The sequence below is a fragment of the Mustela putorius genome, unplaced genomic scaffold (assembly GCF_011764305.1).
Source record: "Mustela putorius furo isolate JIRA1106 unplaced genomic scaffold, ASM1176430v1.1 tig00000430_pilon_pilon_pilon, whole genome shotgun sequence".
NCBI classification, from domain to species: Eukaryota; Metazoa; Chordata; class Mammalia; order Carnivora; family Mustelidae; genus Mustela; species Mustela putorius.
Window position 1 is genome coordinate 3,732,031 of NW_025421377.1, and position 19,100 is coordinate 3,751,130.

The 19,100-nt window shown below is 41.5% G+C and overlaps 1 protein-coding gene across 1 annotated transcript; it reads right to left on the reverse strand.

The window, feature by feature from the left end:
• Window positions 1-1,861: 1,861 nt before the first annotated feature.
• On the reverse strand, window positions 1,862-16,519 carry CNGA1 (cyclic nucleotide gated channel subunit alpha 1). Its single transcript, XM_045079932.1, has 8 exons — window positions 16,405-16,519; window positions 14,540-14,668; window positions 14,135-14,197; window positions 9,746-9,787; window positions 9,546-9,656; window positions 6,712-6,819; window positions 5,851-5,957; window positions 1,862-3,681 (listed from the first exon to the last, which is right to left on the reverse strand). Exons 1-8 carry the CDS (start codon window positions 16,509-16,511, stop codon window positions 2,267-2,269), a joined length of 2,082 nt encoding a protein of 693 aa, XP_044935867.1. The 5' UTR covers window positions 16,512-16,519; the 3' UTR covers window positions 1,862-2,266.
• Window positions 16,520-19,100: the final 2,581 nt, after the last annotated feature.

Here is a 19,100-nt window from a genome sequence, read left to right on the forward strand (position 1 = left end):
ATGTTGTGTATTAATTACACTCCAGAATTAGTCACTTTCTCTGTAGGGAAGAAATACTTGCTAGCTGTTACTGAATAGATGAAACGAAAAATGCCAACATGAGGGGCCTCTGGGCGGCTCAGTGGGTTAAAGCCTCTGCCTTCGGCTTAGGTCATGGTCCCAGAGCCCTGGGATCAAGCCCTGTGTCGGGCTCTCTGCTCAGCAGGGAGCCTGCTTCCTCCTCTCTCTCTCTGCCTGCCTCTCTCTGCCTACTTGTGATTTCTCTCTGTGTGTCAAGTAAATAAATGAAATCTTTAAAAAAAAAAAAATGCCAACATGAGACTGCAAATACCATATGCAGTTCAATGAATATTTTTTTTTTTTTTGGTAGAACAGAATACAGTCTACCATAGGCATACACTGATCAAGGACCACAGAAATATCTGAAATGTCAAATTAACAAGATGCCATGTTAAGTCATATTATTATAGGCAGAGATAGAAATTTTATATCAACTCCAGTGACCTCTGCTAAGATTTTTTTAAACCACATCTGGGTTCAGTGGTAGAAAGCTATATGATTGATTAGCAAAGTCTTTCTCAACCACACACCTGTCATACAGTACCCTTTTCTGAAATTTCTAGAACAATCCCATTAACTCTTTCCTGGCTCTCTAGTTGGGTGCTTCTCAAGATTTAATGTAGGTATGAATCACCCAGGGGGCTTGCTAAAAAGCAGATCCTAATCCAGTAGTCATGAGGTAGGGTCTGAGATTCTGAATTTCTAGAAAGTTGCCTGATGATGCCCGTGCTGGTTCATAGAACTTACACACCTCCTTTCTGGACATTACAACAATTTTCTTTGTTAATCATCCAGCAATGGAATTATTTTTATACCTTTTTTTTTTATTGCTGGCCAGTCAGATAAGGAAGATAGTAGTCCTTGCTATCAGGCCTTAATAATCAGAGAATCTGAGAAAGTTATCATAAAAGTACAAACTGAGGGTTGCTGTAGGGGTGGTGGGTGGGGAGCTGGGGTAAATAGCGATGGGCTTTAAGGAGGGCACTTGTTGTAATGAGCACAGTTGATGAATCACTAAATTCTACCGCTGAAACTAATACTACCATATATGTTAGCCAACTTGAATTTAAATAAAATCTTGAAAGAAAAGAATTCGTTATAAAACATTCCTACATTTTATGATTTTTTAAAATATTTTTTTAAAGATTTTATTTATGTGAGAGACAGAGATCACAAGTAGGCAGAGAGGCAGGCAGAGAGAGAGGAGGAAGCAGGCTCCCTGCTGAGCAGAGAGCTCGAAGCGGGTCTCGATCCCAGGACTCTGGGATCATGATCTGAAAGCAGAGGCTTTTATTTTTATTTTTTTTTTTAAAGATTTTATTTATTTATTTGACAGAGAGAGATCACAAGTAGGCAGAAAGGCAGGCAGAGAGAGAGAGAGAGGAGGAAGCAGGCTTCCTGCTGAGCAAAGAGCCCGATGTGGGACTCGATCCCAGGACCCTGAGATCATGACCCGAGCCGAAGGCAGCGGCTCAACCCACTGAGCCACCCAGGCGCCCCTAAAGCAGAGGCTTTTAACCCACTGAACCACCCAGGCGCCCCCATTTTATGATTTTTAATGTTACATATTTATATATAAGCGTAGATATGCAAAGTCTGATTTGTCACACTTTTATCGTGAGAAGTTCTCTCTTCACCACCCTTCCTAAGTCCTAGACTACAAGGATTAGTGCCCTTAAAATGACCCTAAAGGAGACTAAAATGACCCTAAAGGAGATTAAAAGACCCTAAAAAGCTCTAACAGATCCTAAACTCCCTACTAAATTATCAAATAAACAATATTCACTCCAGCTTTGTGACTTATTTTAGTTTATTACATTCTAATTCTCTTTAACCTGGTATCCGGGACACGATGTCCCTGGGAATTCCCAGTTGTTCCTCCACAGTGTAAACTGCTTGAAACTGAGGAGTACTTGTTCACTTTTATAAAGAATATTTACATAAAAGGAGCATACATGAAAAAAATCAGAAGACACAGATACTGACAAGTTAATCCTTCTCTATCTTTGCAAAACGTTATCCATTCTGAAAAATCCTAAGGACGACAATCCTTGAATCCCACTACCTCACAGGGGAGTGTGTGGGCCTTGTTCCCTCCACCTGAGCACACTCCCCTTACGGAAAAAGTGCCCCAGCTTCTTCTTCTTCTTCCAATTTAGAGTCGCTTAATCCTACCCCCGAAAGGATCATGTTAGTGACCACTTTTTCAGTCCTGCGTGGAGTCCAGGAGCCCGCTTTCAACTCCAGATCCTTCAAGAGCTGAAAATTCTGTGTCAATGAGTGGTTTCAGAAATCTCTCAACTTTGGTTAGTCTTTGCTTCAGTTTCTGCTGCATTGACTCATACTCAGCCAGGATCCGAGCAAACCTCGTTTGCAAGAGGTCTACCGACCCCTCCATTCGGGTGACCTTCTCTTCGAGATCTTTGGGATCACTTCCAGCGTTTGCAATATTTATATCCAGTAGACCATCTTTCATCAAGATTTGCTTTCCCTTCTCTTCTAGCATAGTTTTGGCGTCCGGGTACTCAGTCAGAGCTTCCATGAGGTCGTCTTTGGAGAGACAGAACAGATCTGAGTAGCCGATACTTTTAATATTGGCTGTTCTTCGATTGCCGGCTTTGCTGCCTTTAATGTTAAGGATACTGATCTCACCAAAGTAGCTGCCGTCACTCAGTACCACAAACTGAGTGACTCCGTCATCGGCCACCACAGCGAGTCTGCCTTCTTTGATGATGTACATCTCCCGTCCAATATCCCCTTTCTTGCAAATGTAATCTCCGGGACTGTAGACTTGGGGTTGCAGTTTCAAGACCAACTCCACCAAAAGCCCAGCTTCACAGTCCGCAAAAATACGCACCTTTTTTAAAGTGTCTAAGTGAACGTTGATGGCAATCTCTGCTCTCAGCTTATCGGGGAGATACTTCAAGACTTCCTTTTCATCAACTGTTTTTTTGTTGGACCACAGGTAGTCGAACCATTTGATAACTCTCTTTTCCATATCTTTGCTTACATTTCGAAAATGCATATACTGCTTGATTGCATCGATTCTTGCTTGAAATTCTGCTCTGGCAGCATTCATGTTGGAAATCATAGAACCTATGTTACCAACGATGGTAGCAAAAATTAACACTCCGATTAGGAAATCAACCACCACAAAGACATACTCGGAATCCCTCACAGGGGGCGGTGTTTCACCAATTGTAGTCAGAGTCAGTGTAGACCAGTAAAGGCTGTATACATATTTTCTAGCCAAACGGCCAAATTCGGGATCATTAACATCAGGATACACCCATGTATCATTTCCAAATCCAACAGCTTTGGAAATAGAGAAGTACACGCATGCATTCCAGTGGATAATGATGACGATATACATGACAAGGTTGGAAATCCTGAAGATGTTGGGGAAGTTCGTTCTGGTTTCTGTTCTCTGGAAGAATTCAAACATTCGAGAGATCCTTAACAGTCTGTTTAATCTAATTTCTGGATAGTTCCACCCCAGCTTAAAATACAGCAGATCAGTGGGTATCACTGAAAGAAAATCAAGTTTAAATTGCAAGGTGGATTTATATTTCTTTATGAGCTTAGTCTCTTCCTTCACCAGCAGTCCTTGTTCTAAGTAACCTAAAATAGAAGAAAAAAACACAACGATTTAATGTTTTTTTCATTTTTACGCCATTATGAATATTTCTAAAATAACCCACCGAGTTGAAAACAAGAGTTCATTTCCAATAGAGGTGCCTGGGTGGCTCAGTTGGTTAAGCATCTGACTCTTGGTTTCGGCCCATGCCATGATCTCATGGGTCATAATCTCATGGGTCATGAGATCAAACCCTCACTGAGTCCTGCAATGAGTTCTGCGCTCAGCGCAAATTGAAGATTCTCTTCATCTACCCCTTCCCCTACTTACTCTCTCTAACTCTCTAAAATAAATAAATAAATAAATATATTTTTAAAAGATTTCATTTCCAATATACATGCTTTTTTTAAAAAAATATTTTATTTATTTATTTGACATAGAGAGATCACAAATAGACAGAGAGGCAGGGAGAGGGGAAGGGAAGCAGGCCCCCTGCTGAGCAGAGATTTCCCAATGTGGGGCTCGATCCCAGGACCCTGAGATCATGACCTGAACCGAAGGCAGAGGCTTAACCCACTGAGCCACCCAGGCGTCCCCCAATATACATGCTTTTAACAATGTAATAAGATATGGGTACTGATCAACATATAGCTATGGAAAATAATCTTTTGAAGAAATAAAACTTTGTAAGAAAAAAAACTTTGTAAGTGTAAAAGTGAAAGCTTATATGTTTCACATACGTACGTTGCATGTACACAAATCTCTCCAGTGCCAGTATCTCTACCCAGCGAAAGGATTCCTTCTGCAAACAGCGTTCTTGGAAATTTTTGCAAACACCCTCACACTGTGCCTAACGCCTCACACCACTCTCTTGTCAGAATCCCAGCCCAACCCTTGAAGTTTGGGCACCCGCCTTACTGCCCAGTATGTGTATTCTTGTCTTGTCCCTTCGCTGTGAAGAATAAGTGTCCTTCAGAGGTTTGTTTTCTCTCTCCTTTTTGTCCCCCCGGCTTCCTTAGTCATCTGGGATCTTCCCTTCTCCTGTGTTGCTGCAGTGGGCCTTGAATGTCAGCATGCTGATACATTTCACCCGAGGAAGAATTTGTTCCTCTTCCTATACCGGCTACCAGAGCTGTGAATAGGACATAACAATGGGAGCATTGCTCCAGCACACTGATGTTTAGAGCGTGTCCCTGTCTTATAGAATGATTTTTTTTTTTTAAGATTTTATTTATTTATTTGACAGACGGAGATCACAAGCAGGCAGAGAGGCAGGCAGACCGAGAGGGGGAAGCAGGATCCCTGCGGAGCAGAGAGCCCAGATGTGGAGCTCGATCCCAAGACCCTGAGATCATGACCTGAGCTGAAGGTAGAGGCTTAACCCACTGAGCCACCCAGGTGCCCCTGGAATGATTCTTAAATGCTATTCTCTGCACAGCGGTTACCTTGGAACACAGAGTGCAGCATAGAAACGGTAAGTTATACCCACTGAACAAGAATACTTAAGGGGGAAGTTATCAGACCCTACTCCCTGGTCAATGACACCCACCAGGACCCCAAAGTTGAATTAAGTATTTGTGTACTGTTACAAAAATTCTAGTACAGGGGCCCCTGGGTGCTCAGTGGGTTAAGCCGCTGCCTTTGGCTCAGGTCATGATCTCAGGGTCCTGGGATTGAGTCCCACATCGGGCTCTCTGCTCAGCAGGGGGCCTGCTTCCTTTCCTCTCTCTCTGCCTGCCTCTCTGCCTGCTTGTGATCTCTCTTTGTCAAATAAATAAATAAAATCTTTTTTTAAAAAAAGAACCTATATTTAAAAAAAAAATTCTAGTACAGCTCTGTTGGGCACAATGACATCCCCCCTTACCTTGCGTCTTCATAGTATCTCTCTGTTAGGGAGCAATTACCCTTTCCCCACAGAGCTGGAAGAACATTTTTCTTCTCTTTATTCCTCTCCCATGGCTCTAACCCAATGAACAAGTTAATGGGGGAAAAGCCACCAACCCAAATTCAAAGTTTGCCTAATTAAGTGAATTGGTTGTAGTGACCTAAGCTTGTGGGCAGGTATATGGTACTCTTGCTTTCAACAGTGCCTTTTCCTCTAAAACAGATTTTTGTGAGTTTATTTCAAAGAATACTTGAATTACAAAATTTCAAATCATACCATAGAGATAAAAGCACAAAATTACAAAATATCCAAAGCTGAACATATTTACCTGTCCTTATTCGTACAAACATATCAAGAAGATAGATTATATCAGATATGTAATCTAAAATGACCCAATATGCTAGGTAATCAGACTGAAGTTCCTCAAAGCATGCTCTGTAAAAGAAAAACTTGTGTGATTAAAATGAAAAGGGGGCAAGTTTAAGTAAACATCCTCTCTGCATAATTTTTTATCATGGTAAGAGATATGATGCACTAAGACTGAGAGGGGCCGTAGGCCCATTTAATTAACCATGGCTCTTCTGAATATGGGCAGATGGATTTGGTTTTCTCCTGCTTCTGAATTCCAACATTCTTTCCATTACAATAGTTCACATTGTGAAGACATCAAATAAAAATAAATAGTCTCAAGTCAATGTCAAAATACAATGGGTCCCACACATTGATAACCAGGTTCTTACGATCTGTCCCTAAAATGCGTCAAGGAATTGTGCTTCGTTCTGGATGGCCAAGATGCTTACTGTCTAAAAGACAGAAAACCATAGAAAAATCGCTTGGGAAACACATCTTGTTCTAAGACAACGTAGGTCTTTGATCTTTTTCCACTCTTGGCAACATGTTTTTCTTACAGTCTGAAAAGTACATAAACAAAATAACTAAGTTTCTCCCCAAATTCTAATGACATAGTTCAGCAATCAAAAGTTTAAAAAGGTCCTCTCACTCCCAGTCCAGTACTGGATTTCTAAGTATATTGAGAAGCAAAGCACCTACTCCTCATCTTAGGAAAACACATTGAGAATAACATAACCTCTCTTTACAACCTGTGGTGGAGAAAAGAGGTACGTCCCCAAAAGCCCTTGACCAAACTGTTAAGTCAGGTAACTTAGGTAAGATCCACAAAAATAGATACCTTGCAATAACCATAGTCCAGTTGTACATAACAGGTAAAGAGATGCAGAACAGCCAGTTGTAATACGTGGTTCCTGAGGGATCAATAACCATGACTTCTTTCTTCTCCCTAGCAGCAATTAGAAAGTGGGAGATCATCAAGAAACAAGGACATTGGGGCGCCTGGGTGGCTCAGTGGTTTGGGCTGCTGCCTTCGGCTCGGGTCATGATCTCAGGGTCCTGGGATCGAGCCCCGCATCGGGCTCCCTGCTCCGCAGGAAGCCTGCTTCCCTCTCTCTCTCTCTCTCTCTGCCTGCCTCTCTGCCTACTTGTGATCTCTGTCTGTCAAATAAATAAATAAAATCTTTAAACAAACAAACAAAAAAAAAAAACAAAGACATTTTTATTTCACATATGGAATGTGGTTCTGTCCATCACCCACCATTCATGAAACAGATGTAAGCTGGAGAAACTCACTCTGGAGGGAGAAAACGAGCTTGCCATGAGCGTGATAGACGTGAGAAATTGTTTATTGAGGACTTGATAGATAGTTAAATTACTAGTCTTACATTAAGGCTTGCCTGAGATTTTTTAAACATCCTTGTTGTATTATGATGTTGCAGACATTTCTATCAACCCAACTCCTGAGAAGGAATGGTGCCACAGATCATGCTAAACTCTGGATATGCCATAGACCTCTTTGGTAGGTTATGGGTGGTAAGAGAATGGGGCGTTGCCACTCCCCCGACCAGGAGACAAAGCAATCAGGAACTATGCTGTCAGAGGGAACTCATGGCTTCTTTCTCTCTTGTATGGAAAGAAGAATATAACACAATCTAATAAAAAGTCCTTGTTGATAAGCATCTGGGGAAGGATGAAGAGGCAATAGAGGGCAGAGGGAAAGCAAGAAGGCAGCAAAGAAGGAAGAGAAAAAGGAGGGAGGGAGGGAGAAAGGAAATATATGGTCAAATGGAAAAATTTTTAAATTTTCTAGGGTCAACCTACATTGGGTTTTGGCAGGGGCAGGGGTTGTTGTTGGTGGTGGTGAGGTTTTTTTAAAGGGCTTTTTAAAAGATTTCTTTTTAAGTAATCTCTACACCCAACACGGGGCTTGAACTTACAACCCCAAGATCAAAAGTCACATGTTTTATTGACTGACTAGCCAGGCACCCATATTATTAAGAATAATAAGCCCATATTATTAAGAATTTTTCCCTTTTGGAAAAGTTTTAACAGCTTTCCAGCAAGCAAAAATAAGTGAATATTATCTAGTAAAGAGTTTTTTTTTTTTTTTAAAGATTTTATTTATTTATTTGAGAGAGAGACAGTGAGAGAGAACATGAGCGAGGAGAAGGTCAGAGAGAGAAGCAGACTCCCCGTGGAACTGGGAGCCCTATGTGGGACTCAATCCCGGGACTCCGGGATCATGACCTGAGCCGAAGGCAGTCGTCCAACCAACTGAGCCACCCAGGCGTCCCAAGAGTTTTTTTTTTTTAAGTTTAGAAAACCCCAAAGATACAGATGTAGTGAAAAGAAGGGCCATCTGTACCCCAATGTTCATAGTAGTAATGGCCACAATCACCAAACAGTGGAAAGAGCCAAGATACCCTTCAACAGACAAATGGATAAGGAAGATGTGGTCCATATACACTACGGAGCATTGTGCCTCCATCAGAGAGGACGAATACCCAACTTTTGTATCAACATGGACAGGACTGGAAGAGATTATGCTGAGTGAAATAAGTCAAGCAGAGAGAGTCAATCGTCATATGGTTTTACTTATTTGTGGAGCATAAGAAATGACATGGAGGACATTGGGAGAAGGAAAAGAAAAGTGAATTGGGGGAAATCGGAGGGGGAGATGAATCATGAGAGAATGTAGACTCTTAGAAACAAACCGAGAGTTTTGGAGAGGAGTGGGGTAGGGGGTTAGGTGAGCCTGGTGGGTATTAAGGAGGGCACATATTGCATGGAGCACTGGGTGTGGTGCATAAACAATGAATCTTGGAACCCTGAAAAGAATAAAATAAAATTAAAAAAATAAAACAAAAACATCTTTCACTTGGATCATCAAACAAACAAACAACAACAAAAAAAACCTTCCTTTAATAAAAAGTGAAAAGATAACTGAAAATATCACTCAGCCTTACCCTCATGAAATTCTAACCCTCAAATGTTTGTTTAAAAAGGATCTTTCAGGGGCACCTGGGTGGTTCAGTCGATTAATTGTCTGCCTTCAGCTCAGGTCCCACATCAGGTTCGAGTCCCACATCAGGTTCCCAGCTCAGTGGAGAGCCTGCTTCTCACTCTCCCTCTTCTGCTCCCCCAATTGTGTTTGCTTTTACTCTCTCTCTCTCTCTCTGTCAAATAAATAAGTAGAATCTTAAAAAAACAAGGGGGGGGTGTTTTTCAAATGGTTGGTGCTGATAAGCATTTGATCTACTCTCAAAATTAAGCATGGCTTTTGCAAGGAAATTTGCTTACTTTTGGATTATTTGCCACGCAGTATTTATGACTCAAAAATGTTAATAAAATTGCTACATTTTTAATTTCAACTCAAAAAATTAATGTTAAGTCCCTAGGAACACAATTTTCTTGAAACCTAAATATCTCTCAATGGTAAATTTATCTTCACCAGAGCTTCAGAAAGATAATTAACCATAGCATTGAAAATTTTTGATGAGAAAACTAATAAAGCTACCACTGCTCATTTTAAGGAAATTAAAAAAAATTGATTCACATTTTATAACAACATATGTAGTCTTTTACTCAAGGCTTCATAACTATAAACTTTCAGGAAATTACCCTGCATTCAAAATCCATTACAAATTTGTTCCTAACTTCAATGCCACTTACTCTTCTTTCTTATCTTTGTCTTTTTCCTCTTTCTTTTTCTTCTCTTTTTCCTTTGCTTTCTTCTTTTTCTTCTCTGAGTCGTTTTTGTTTTCATTTTTATCATCTGATTTGCTGAAAAGTGAGAGATGTAGTCAGTAATAAGATACAAAAATGTTATGGGCCCCAAAACCTGGGATTACTCACGCCAAAGTCTAACTTACCCCTTCTTTTCTTTTTTCTTTTTCTTTTTCTCTTTTGGCTCTCTAAAAAAGAAATGTCCAAGTCACATCATCAAATTACATTCTGACTTCCATTCTTATTTACTTTCCTCTCCATTGAGCCTTGAATTCAGAAACCCATGCTCAGAGACCAGAAATTTGGTTTTCTGCTGGAGAGTTCTACAAAAATGGACATACAGCCCAATGACAAAACACACACACACACACACACAATTTCCTAGGTTAGTCCATGTTAAAAATTGAAGGAAATGGAGGTGGATAAAGGCATAAACCCAACAAGGGACATTTAGGAAGCAACAGCTACCATGGGTGCAATTTCAAGGCCTCCAGGTGTCCAAAACAATTATTATTTGAAGTTTAAGTTTCTTGATATCACTTATAATAATTTATTATATATAATAATATATATTATAATTTATTATTATTTATTATTGAGTAAGAGCTTTGAAAAATTTCAAGAAAATGCCATCAATTTTATTTAGAGGGATAATCCTAACTGTGGCAATTTTTCATGAGTAGTCAGAAAGCTCCACACCCTAGAACCCTAATTCTTAGAATCATTTACTGGATTTGAGATCGCCTTTTTTTATATGCAATTTCTTCTGCAGTGGAGAATATGTGATTACAGGCCTCTTCCTACAGTTTGGCTCTCTCCCTATCAGCTGAAGGATGAAACCTGGAGGCAGGCACATCTAAGGTCAAAAACAGGTTGCCATCGCTGGCTCAGATGTCTTGGGAAAGAAAGTTTATTATTCAGACATGAGTGAACAGGCATCTCACAACCAGGAGGGTAGGCAGAGAGGTAGTTACAGGGAGGGAGCTAGATCTAGGCCTCCAAGTATAGGTTAAGAGTTGGAGAAGTTGAGAAGAAGGTGGGGGGGATGTTAATCGGAAGAAAAACTTTCAGGTGCAAATGTACAAATGAGTTTATTCTGCATATGAATAGCCCAGCAGAAATGGAATGCTGCTATTGAGGAGGAGCAGGAAACAGAATGGACAAGGAGGAGGGGCTCGGCACCTAAGGTCGTCATGTACAAAGGGCAACACAACATAGAACTGGATAAGGGAGAATTTGTTGCTATGAGAGCACACCCTTGTGATACAGGTTTTAACACCCTAGCACAGATCCTAAGAAATGGTGCTGACACGCTGCTTGGATGGCTCCCGGAAGCTCAGAAAAGGGGACGGCTCATGCTAAGTGCAATAAAATCACAAACGGCCATGGCAGAGGGTAGAGGAAGGTACAAGAAAGACTCAGAGAAGTGATATGGTTAAGTAGACATCCCAGATAAGAAAGACAGTCCACTTGCTGACTATGGTCCCTCAGAGGGCTCAGAGGACACAAAAATGATAAGAAATGTGCTGGTGGAGGGGCACCAGCATCAATGAGAAACTCAGTGGTACTGTCCTCTGGAAGCCAGGGCTAGGGCTGATAGTGGGAGACGCTGAACTGGGTACAGAACTGGGTTTCCTGAGAGCAATAGGGATGACAGAACCTGGGAATAAGCGATCAGTGGCAGTGTTTACTCATCAGAAGAGAGTTGGGTCCAATAACTGTAATTAACATTAAGGGGAGCAGGGGTAGGCAGAGGACTTATCCCACAGAGAGCTATGGAAGAGGTTAATAGAATCTATTCCTAGATAGATGCACATCCCTTTGGCTTGTCAGGGTACTGTTTAACATATACAGTCACAACAGATCAGGAATGGATAATCAGAAGATTGAGAGCAACTTAACCCAATAAAAAGTCATAACCTCAAGCATAGTTTCTAAACCTGAGCCAGCTCAGAAATGAAATCACTGACTGAAGAATGAAATCACTGACAATATATGACTTATGGGGCTTCCACTGGGTCTAAAGACCCCCACTGTGGTCATTTCTCCAGTTCCTCAGTGTAAAAGTGGAATATATATGTTTGGACATTGGTAGAACCCTCATCCCTACAAGCTCCTTGGCTTGTAGAAGAAGAGTTGACGATAATGGGGTGCGGGGGTGGGGTGGGGACAAGTAGAAGCCCTCCAGCTGCCCCCCACCTGCTGGCTGAAAACCATATTGCATCCTGGACAGGAAAGAAAATGCAATCCTTAAAGGCCTCATGCAGGCAGGGCTGGTGGTTCCCTCCCACCACCATTTCATTCAATGTCTGTTCCCTACAAAACCCACATGGATACAAGCAGCTGGCAGTAGACGAAGGCAAAATCAACCACAGAGTAGCCCCAGCTGCAGATGCCTGGGCTATTGTGAAAAACAATGCTCTCGTGTGATCTAGACCATATACCCAATGTTCTGGGTCAGTCATGGTGAGTGTGTGATTTTTTTTTTTAATCGCTATTAGGGAAGAGGAGCAGAAATAGTTACGAGATGGAAAGCAGCACACGGGCTATGTTGTCTCTCCTGCTCAATGTCATGACACAGCCTAGAGGGGCCTGGACCATCTGGACATGCCTCAGAATGTCACACTGATCTACTCTATCAACGCATCGTGTTAATAAGGCCTGGAAAGAGGATTAACTAACCATGGGACAGAAAATGGCTATTGACCATGAGCTGGATTCTGCCAGAATTAGTAAGTGATAAGGTTGTACAGTAATCCATCCCATGATGAAGTGGAATATCTGGGCTCAAGCATGGGGCCCAGTAAACTCCCCCCCACCATGTGCTCTACCACTGTTGTATCAGCACCTATCCCTCAGCTCTTCACCATGGCCATAGGCAGGGGTCTTACAGGAGGAGTTGAAGGAGCATGGTCTATGAATGGCTCAGCCTGACATCTGGATACAAGTCAAAATGGGCTGTGTCTACACTATAGCTCTACTTAGAGATGACCCTAGAAGATAATTAGTAAAGTCAATCTTCAAATAACACAGCTTCAAAAGGTGCACCATCAACTACTTGGTATGTAAAAGGAAATAGCCATATATGGGTCTGGGAAACAAGGAGTTTAAGTAGGAGAGACTCACATGAGTGTGTCCTTCTCATCCCCACAACTTTATGGTCTGTGGAACTACAGGTTTCCAGATGGATCACGTGTCTTCCAGGCAACACAGTTAGTGTCTCATTAAACATTAAGCTGTGACTACTCCTCAGGCACTTTGAGCCCCCCAAAAATTGATAGGCAAGAAAGGGAGTCACCATACTGGCAAAAGTAACTGACTTCTTTCATCACAACTAGATAGTGTTGCTGTTGTACAATGTGTGTGTGTGTGTAGGGGAGGGGTATATTTGGCACACAGGTGATCTGCTCTGGTGTCTTTGGTGTTCTTCAGCCCAGTTTTAGTGGTAAATGGACAAATAGAGCAGGTATAGCTCAAGAAGAGTATGGTGATGACCAGGGCCCCAAATTCTTTAGGGAGAAGAGTCTATATCATTCATCCCATGAAGTAAATCATCTAGACCAGCAGAAGTGCTGACCAGAGGTGACAGGATTCTAGAATGTGTAGGAAAGGAGAGCATAAGCAATTTCAGTTAAAGCCTCAAGACCAGCTGCAGCTGTCAGGGACCTAGGTTTATCTCATTAACCATCCTCTTATAAGCTTTCTCAGGAAAAAAGAACAGGACTCCTGGAGGAGGTATATTCCCGCATAGGATGAATTTTCTATATGAAGAAATTGGACATGAACATTGCAAGAAGTGTGTTGTCCTGATGCATTAGTGCACAGAACTCTGGCACTCATTCCCCACTGGCCAAAAGTATTGGTTACTGACAGCTCACAGCTCCCTCTCCTTTGGCTGGCCTTGGCTGATGGAGGCCACCAGACTCAAAGCTATGCCCCCCATCCTATGGGCTGCCCTCACCCAATGACTGAGCATGTGCAAAGGCCCAGTCCTGTTGCCTAACTATGACCCAACTCTGAAGGGTCATCCCTCCTCTAGAGCTTCCCATAGCAACTCTACCCCCCCCCCCTGAAGTTCAACTTCTCCCTCTGCCCAGTCCTGCTCCCCACTCTCCTGGGAATCATTCCTAAGAGCACTCCCAGTAAACCTTTGCACACACACCTCCCTCTCAGAGATTGTCTCCTAAGGAACTTGACCTGGGGATATATTGGCCTAGAATAGAAAGGATGACTGATATTTCATTTCTTTTTGTCCACAAGGAGGGGCAATTGCATTGACACTACAGACAATGGCTTCCTGTATGTATTCAAACACATACATATACATACATACATACATGCTGCTTTTAATATAGGTAGCCACTTTTTTCAGAAATAAATAACCAAATAACAAAATAGTAAAATACTATAGCCATTGTATCAAATAGAGTTTTCCTAATAAAGATATCCTCTGCAGCAGATTCAGATACATTCCTACCTTCTTAATGGTGTTCTTTAAAAGCACAGCTTTGGTTTTCTATTGTAAATGTACTTACGGCTCCTTATTGCTGCTGTTGTTAACATTGAAAAGCGCAAGGGCACCAGGCAGGTACTGCTCCCTGGAAAGTGAAATCACAATAGTCACCATCTGTATAACATCCATGGTAAGAAAAGTCATAGAGGACTGTGACATGAGGTTCTTCAGGGACAGAGACAGGTCTCAGGGAAAATGATCATCAGGAGCGTTGGTGACTTAAGGCCCCCATGGATATGAATAATCATCAGGTCGTGACAGTTTCCCAAGAGAGGAAAAGGATAAGCAGCAAGTTATTCCCAAGATCCTGTGAAGTGGCCTGGGTAGCAGAAACATTTGCCAAGTGCACGAAGTGGAGGAGTAGAATACCTTTCTTTCATCTACATAATAGTTTAAAAGATCAGGAGGCATAGAACATCGTGCTCACCTCTGTGATGGCCCCCCTCTGTGTGAGTTATGTTTATGGGAACCCCTTGCATGGGGGTTTTCATTCTCTGATTCTTCAAACATGGAGGCGCTGTCATCATCATCATCCTCATCATCATCAGAAAAGGAGCTATGGTCCAACAGGAGGCAGAGATGAATTAGATCAAGGTTTTACACCATTATGAAGGAGTAACATTTCTCATTAGGAGGACCATGGCTTCATCCTTTCTCCTACCCTCTGAAACTAACATATAACTCTTTTGAATTAGAGTGAAATGAGAACTTTCAGGATCCATGGAATTAGGTAAGATATATGCACAATGCAGTAAAATGTGTGTAATTAAGAAACAACTTTCAAAGAGCGCCTGGATGGCTCAGTGGGTTAAAGCCTCTGCCTTTGGCTCAGGTCATGATCCCAGGGTCCTGGGATCAAGCCCCACATCGGGCTCTCTGCTCGGCGGGGAGCCTGCTTCCTCCTTTCTCTCTTTTCTCTCTCCCTGGCTCTCTGCCTACTTGTGATCTCTGTCTTTCAAATAAATAAATAAAATCTCTAAAAAAAAAAAAAAAAAAGGAAACAACATTCTAGGTCTTCCATATTTCTTTTGACACATTGATTGTTAATATTTCTCAAATAGAAAGTATGAATCCATGCTTTAGGTCACATTATACATTTTTATGAACAAGCCTGTAATAACATTTCTTCCCACAAAAAATAAATTCAACCACATTTATACATGCTCTATTCAGTTATGGGGTAACAACTTTATTGCATCTTTTATTTTATTTCCATCAATTAGTTAACATATAATATATTATTAATTTCAGAGGCGGAGGTCTGTTATCCATCAGTTTTCTATAATACCCAGGGCTTATTATATCACTCACTCTTCTTAATGCCCAACACCCAGTTACCCCATTCCTCCACCCACCTCCCCTCCAACAACTCTCAATTTGTTTCCTATAGTTAAGAGTCACTTATTATTTGACTCCCTCTCTGATTTCGCCTTATTTTATTTTCCCCTCCCTTCCCCTATGTTCACCTGTTCTGTTTCATAAATTCCACCTATGAATGAAATTATGTAATTGTTTATATAATTTCTCTGATTGACTTATTTTGCTTAGCATAATAAAAGGTAACCACTTCAAATTATACTTTTAAAACATTTAGCATTTCACACTTTGTATTATTTTCACATTCATCTATGGCAATGCTTTCTCTGCAGATTTGAAATGTCCCATAAGAAAAGGCCTTGCCAATGAGTAAGGAAATATTTGACATAAATGCTCCTAAATAATGACCATAATAATATCTATGTTCATTTGTGAGACAAGTTATGCTATTTCAAAGTATAAATAAATGGATGAAATTAAATAAATTACAAAGATCAAGGTCACAAAAGTTAAACTGAAATTAAACCTAGTTATATTTAAGAATGGTGGCTGGTATTAAAAATGCATGGAGGGGCGCCTGGGTGGTTCAGTGGGTTAAGCCTCTGCCTTCAGCTCAGGTCATGATCCCAGTGTCCTGGGATCGAGCCCCGAATCGGGGCTTTCTGCTCTGTGGGGGGGTCTGCTTCCTCCTCTCTCTCTCTCTCTCTGCCTGCCTCTCTGCCTGCTTGTGATCTCTGTCTGTCAAAGAAATAAATAAAATCTTTAAAAAAAAATGCATGGAGAGGGTTGCTGGGGGGTGGGGGGGTAGGGATAGGGTGACTGGGTGATGGACATTGGGGAGGGTATGTGCTATGGTGAGTGCTGTGAAATGTGTAAGCCTGATGATTCACAGACCTGTATCCCTGGGGCAAATAATACATTTTATATTAATAAAAATAATTTTTTAAAAATGCATGAAAAAATACATGGATTTACCTGCCCACTCCATTTTCCATCCTTCTTATTTCGCTTTCAATATCTGGAGCAATCACATTGGGAACGTTTACAAAAGAGTACCATGTATTGATAATATTTTTCTTCATGGTAAGTTTAATATCTAGAGAGAAAAAAACCCCATTAGTGGAAAGACTTTATTATTTACATATATAAACAAAACTTCTCTACCGTTTATCTAAGACTGTCATAATGATTTTATTTGGAAATTCTTCTTTTTTTTTTTTAAGATTTTATTTATTTATTTGACAGAGAGAGATCACAAGTAGGCAGAGACGCAGGCAGAGAGAGAGAGGAGGAAGCAGGCTCCCTGCTGAGCAGAAAGCCCGATGCGGGACTCGATTCCAGGACACTGGGATCATGACCTGAGCCGAAGGCAGCGGCTTAACCCACTGAGCCACCCAGGCGCCCTGGAAATTATTCTTTAATAGAATACAGATGTAGCCTAAACCCTTAATTACCACTAGCGAGGTTTTTTTGTGTGTATTTTTTAAAAATTCAAAAATATAACAGAGGTGCAGATTTTTTTTTTTTTTTTTAAATTTTGGGTTTACCCCAGCTTTAAAATATTCAGGCAATGTAGTCATAGAACAGAGCTATAGAGACCTCACATACACATCAAACAAGTAAGGAAAAAAGTAGTAAAATAAAACACCAAAATGAATGTAATCATTTGTAAATGTCTCCAAGCATTCAAAAAAGGCGGGGTGGGGTGGGGTGGGGAGATTCTTGAACGGTATTCAAACTTTGGAGTGAAAAAGGTTGCGACCGATCCACATTTTTAGCAAGTCCTCTAAATTACTCTGATACATATCGTGCTCGGCTTCCCGTGCTTGCATTTCAGGCTTCAGGAGAACGCCAAGAACCAAGAGATCCTGAATTCCCTCAGGTATGTCCTACCTCGCAGTGGGTTCGAGCCCAACCTCTTGCTCTTGGGGAGGCGCGGTAAAGGGCGCGCAGGCGCACCGCGCTCCTCGCCTTTCTGGTGAGGCTCTGCCGGAACCCAGCGAGGACGCCCGCTGCATTGGGGACCGGCTCACGTTCATCCCCTGGTCTACAGTGTGCCGCAGCCTCGTCACCCGCAACTTGGAGAAGTTCCTGGTGGGCGCGAACCGTGCGCCTGTGAGTAGGTTACAACGGCGGCTTTGCGACCACTGGCATTAGAAGCCCTGCTGTCCCAAGGGACGCAGCTGTGCCTAGGGCGCCCCTCCTATCCCCGCTTGCTGGGGTCACAGCGCTGCCCTCTGGGGATTTCATCCCTGGGGATGTTTCCTCCAAAGGCGCGTGGAGGAAAGCCTGAGGTCCAGGAAAATCCCTCGAAATGGACACCGGGTGTGCATCCCAGCCGCCTTTCTCCCGAACAAGGCTCCCCACTCTCTTAAAGTGTCAGGTCTCAGCAGGAAAAAAGAAAAATCAGTATCTGGTCACGGGCTCTGGCTCCAAGAACAGTGCTACGGTTTACTAGCTCTTGTACTGAAGGTGCATGGCATGGTTTCAGCACCTTCCATGCCTCCGCCTTATCCTCTCTGGACAGCTGGTCATCTACAACCCCCCCCCCCGCCCCCCACACACACTCCCACCCCGCCCCGGCCACACACACACAACAAGCTCCTGGCCTGCCCTCCAGGTTTTTATTTCCTTCGTTATTTTTCGACCATGATTTCGGGTTTGGACAGCAAACTTGACTTTGTCGTTAACAAGCAAAAAAAAAACAAACAAAAAAAAAAAAAGAGAGAGAGAGAGAAAAGCAATCAAAGGATGTGGAAACGTGCATAAAGCACACCTCATTCTTTATACTAAGAGACATTAAAAAACGAATTGCTTTTCACAAAAGTTAAATCTCCAAGTGAGGATAGCAATCGATGGTGCTCTATATTTAACTCTGGCGTCTAAACAATGATGAAAATAAAGAGCAGCCAGTAGTCGAAAAGTAAATGGAGATTTTTGGTGATGTTAATGAAATGTGCATATGTTTTAAAATATAACTAAATTTGACTAAGAAGCAGCACTTTTTAGGAAGAAAGTTATTTCATTGACTCCTTTTCAGTATCTGAATGGATGTGACTATTCTGGCTATATTTATGGCATGCTGATTTGCTATTGACATCAGTGAACGCTCCCTCTGAGACCTCATGCCTCCTGACTAGGAAAGGGAGAACATATGCTTGTTTCATCCATCACAAGACAGAAAAGTTTATGTGAGTTAAAGGTTAAACAAAGACATAAAATATCCAATATGTCAGAACAAACCAAGTCAGGACCTTGCTTGTACCTAAGAAAAGAAGATTGAGATCCCTTGTCCTATAACTTCTTGGCCTAAGCTTTTTACATAGGAAAAAAAAATTTGTTTTTAATTGCACAGTTACATTTTAATACCTATATCATATTTAATACATATATCACTCTAGTAATAAATTTCACTCTAGGAAAAAAAGGAGAAAATATAAATAGAAAAATAAAGATACTCAAAATTCCACTCCAGACCTTAAAATTATTTATCAACATATTTTCCTCAATGCTTCTGTGGTTTCCTTTTTCAAAACAGTTTAATCCACCTCCAATTTATTTTGGTGTAAGGTCTGATGTAGAGATTTAACTTCATATTTTCTAAATGGCTAGCCAATATTCTAAAATGACAATCAATAATCCATCTTTTCCCTACTAATTTGAAATGTCAT

Coding starts and splice junctions, on each gene's coding strand:
- CNGA1 (XM_045079932.1), bottom strand. CDS start 16,511: ATGAAGAAAAATATTATCAATACATGGTACTCTTTTGTAAACGTTCCC. Junction 14,198..14,539: donor AGAGGGGGGCCATCACAGAG/GTGAGCACGATG, acceptor TTCACTTTCCAG/GGAGCAGTACCTGCCTGGTG. Junction 9,788..14,134: donor AACAGCAGCAATAAGGAGCC/GTAAGTACATTT, acceptor TTTCTTTTTTAG/AGAGCCAAAAGAGAAAAAGA.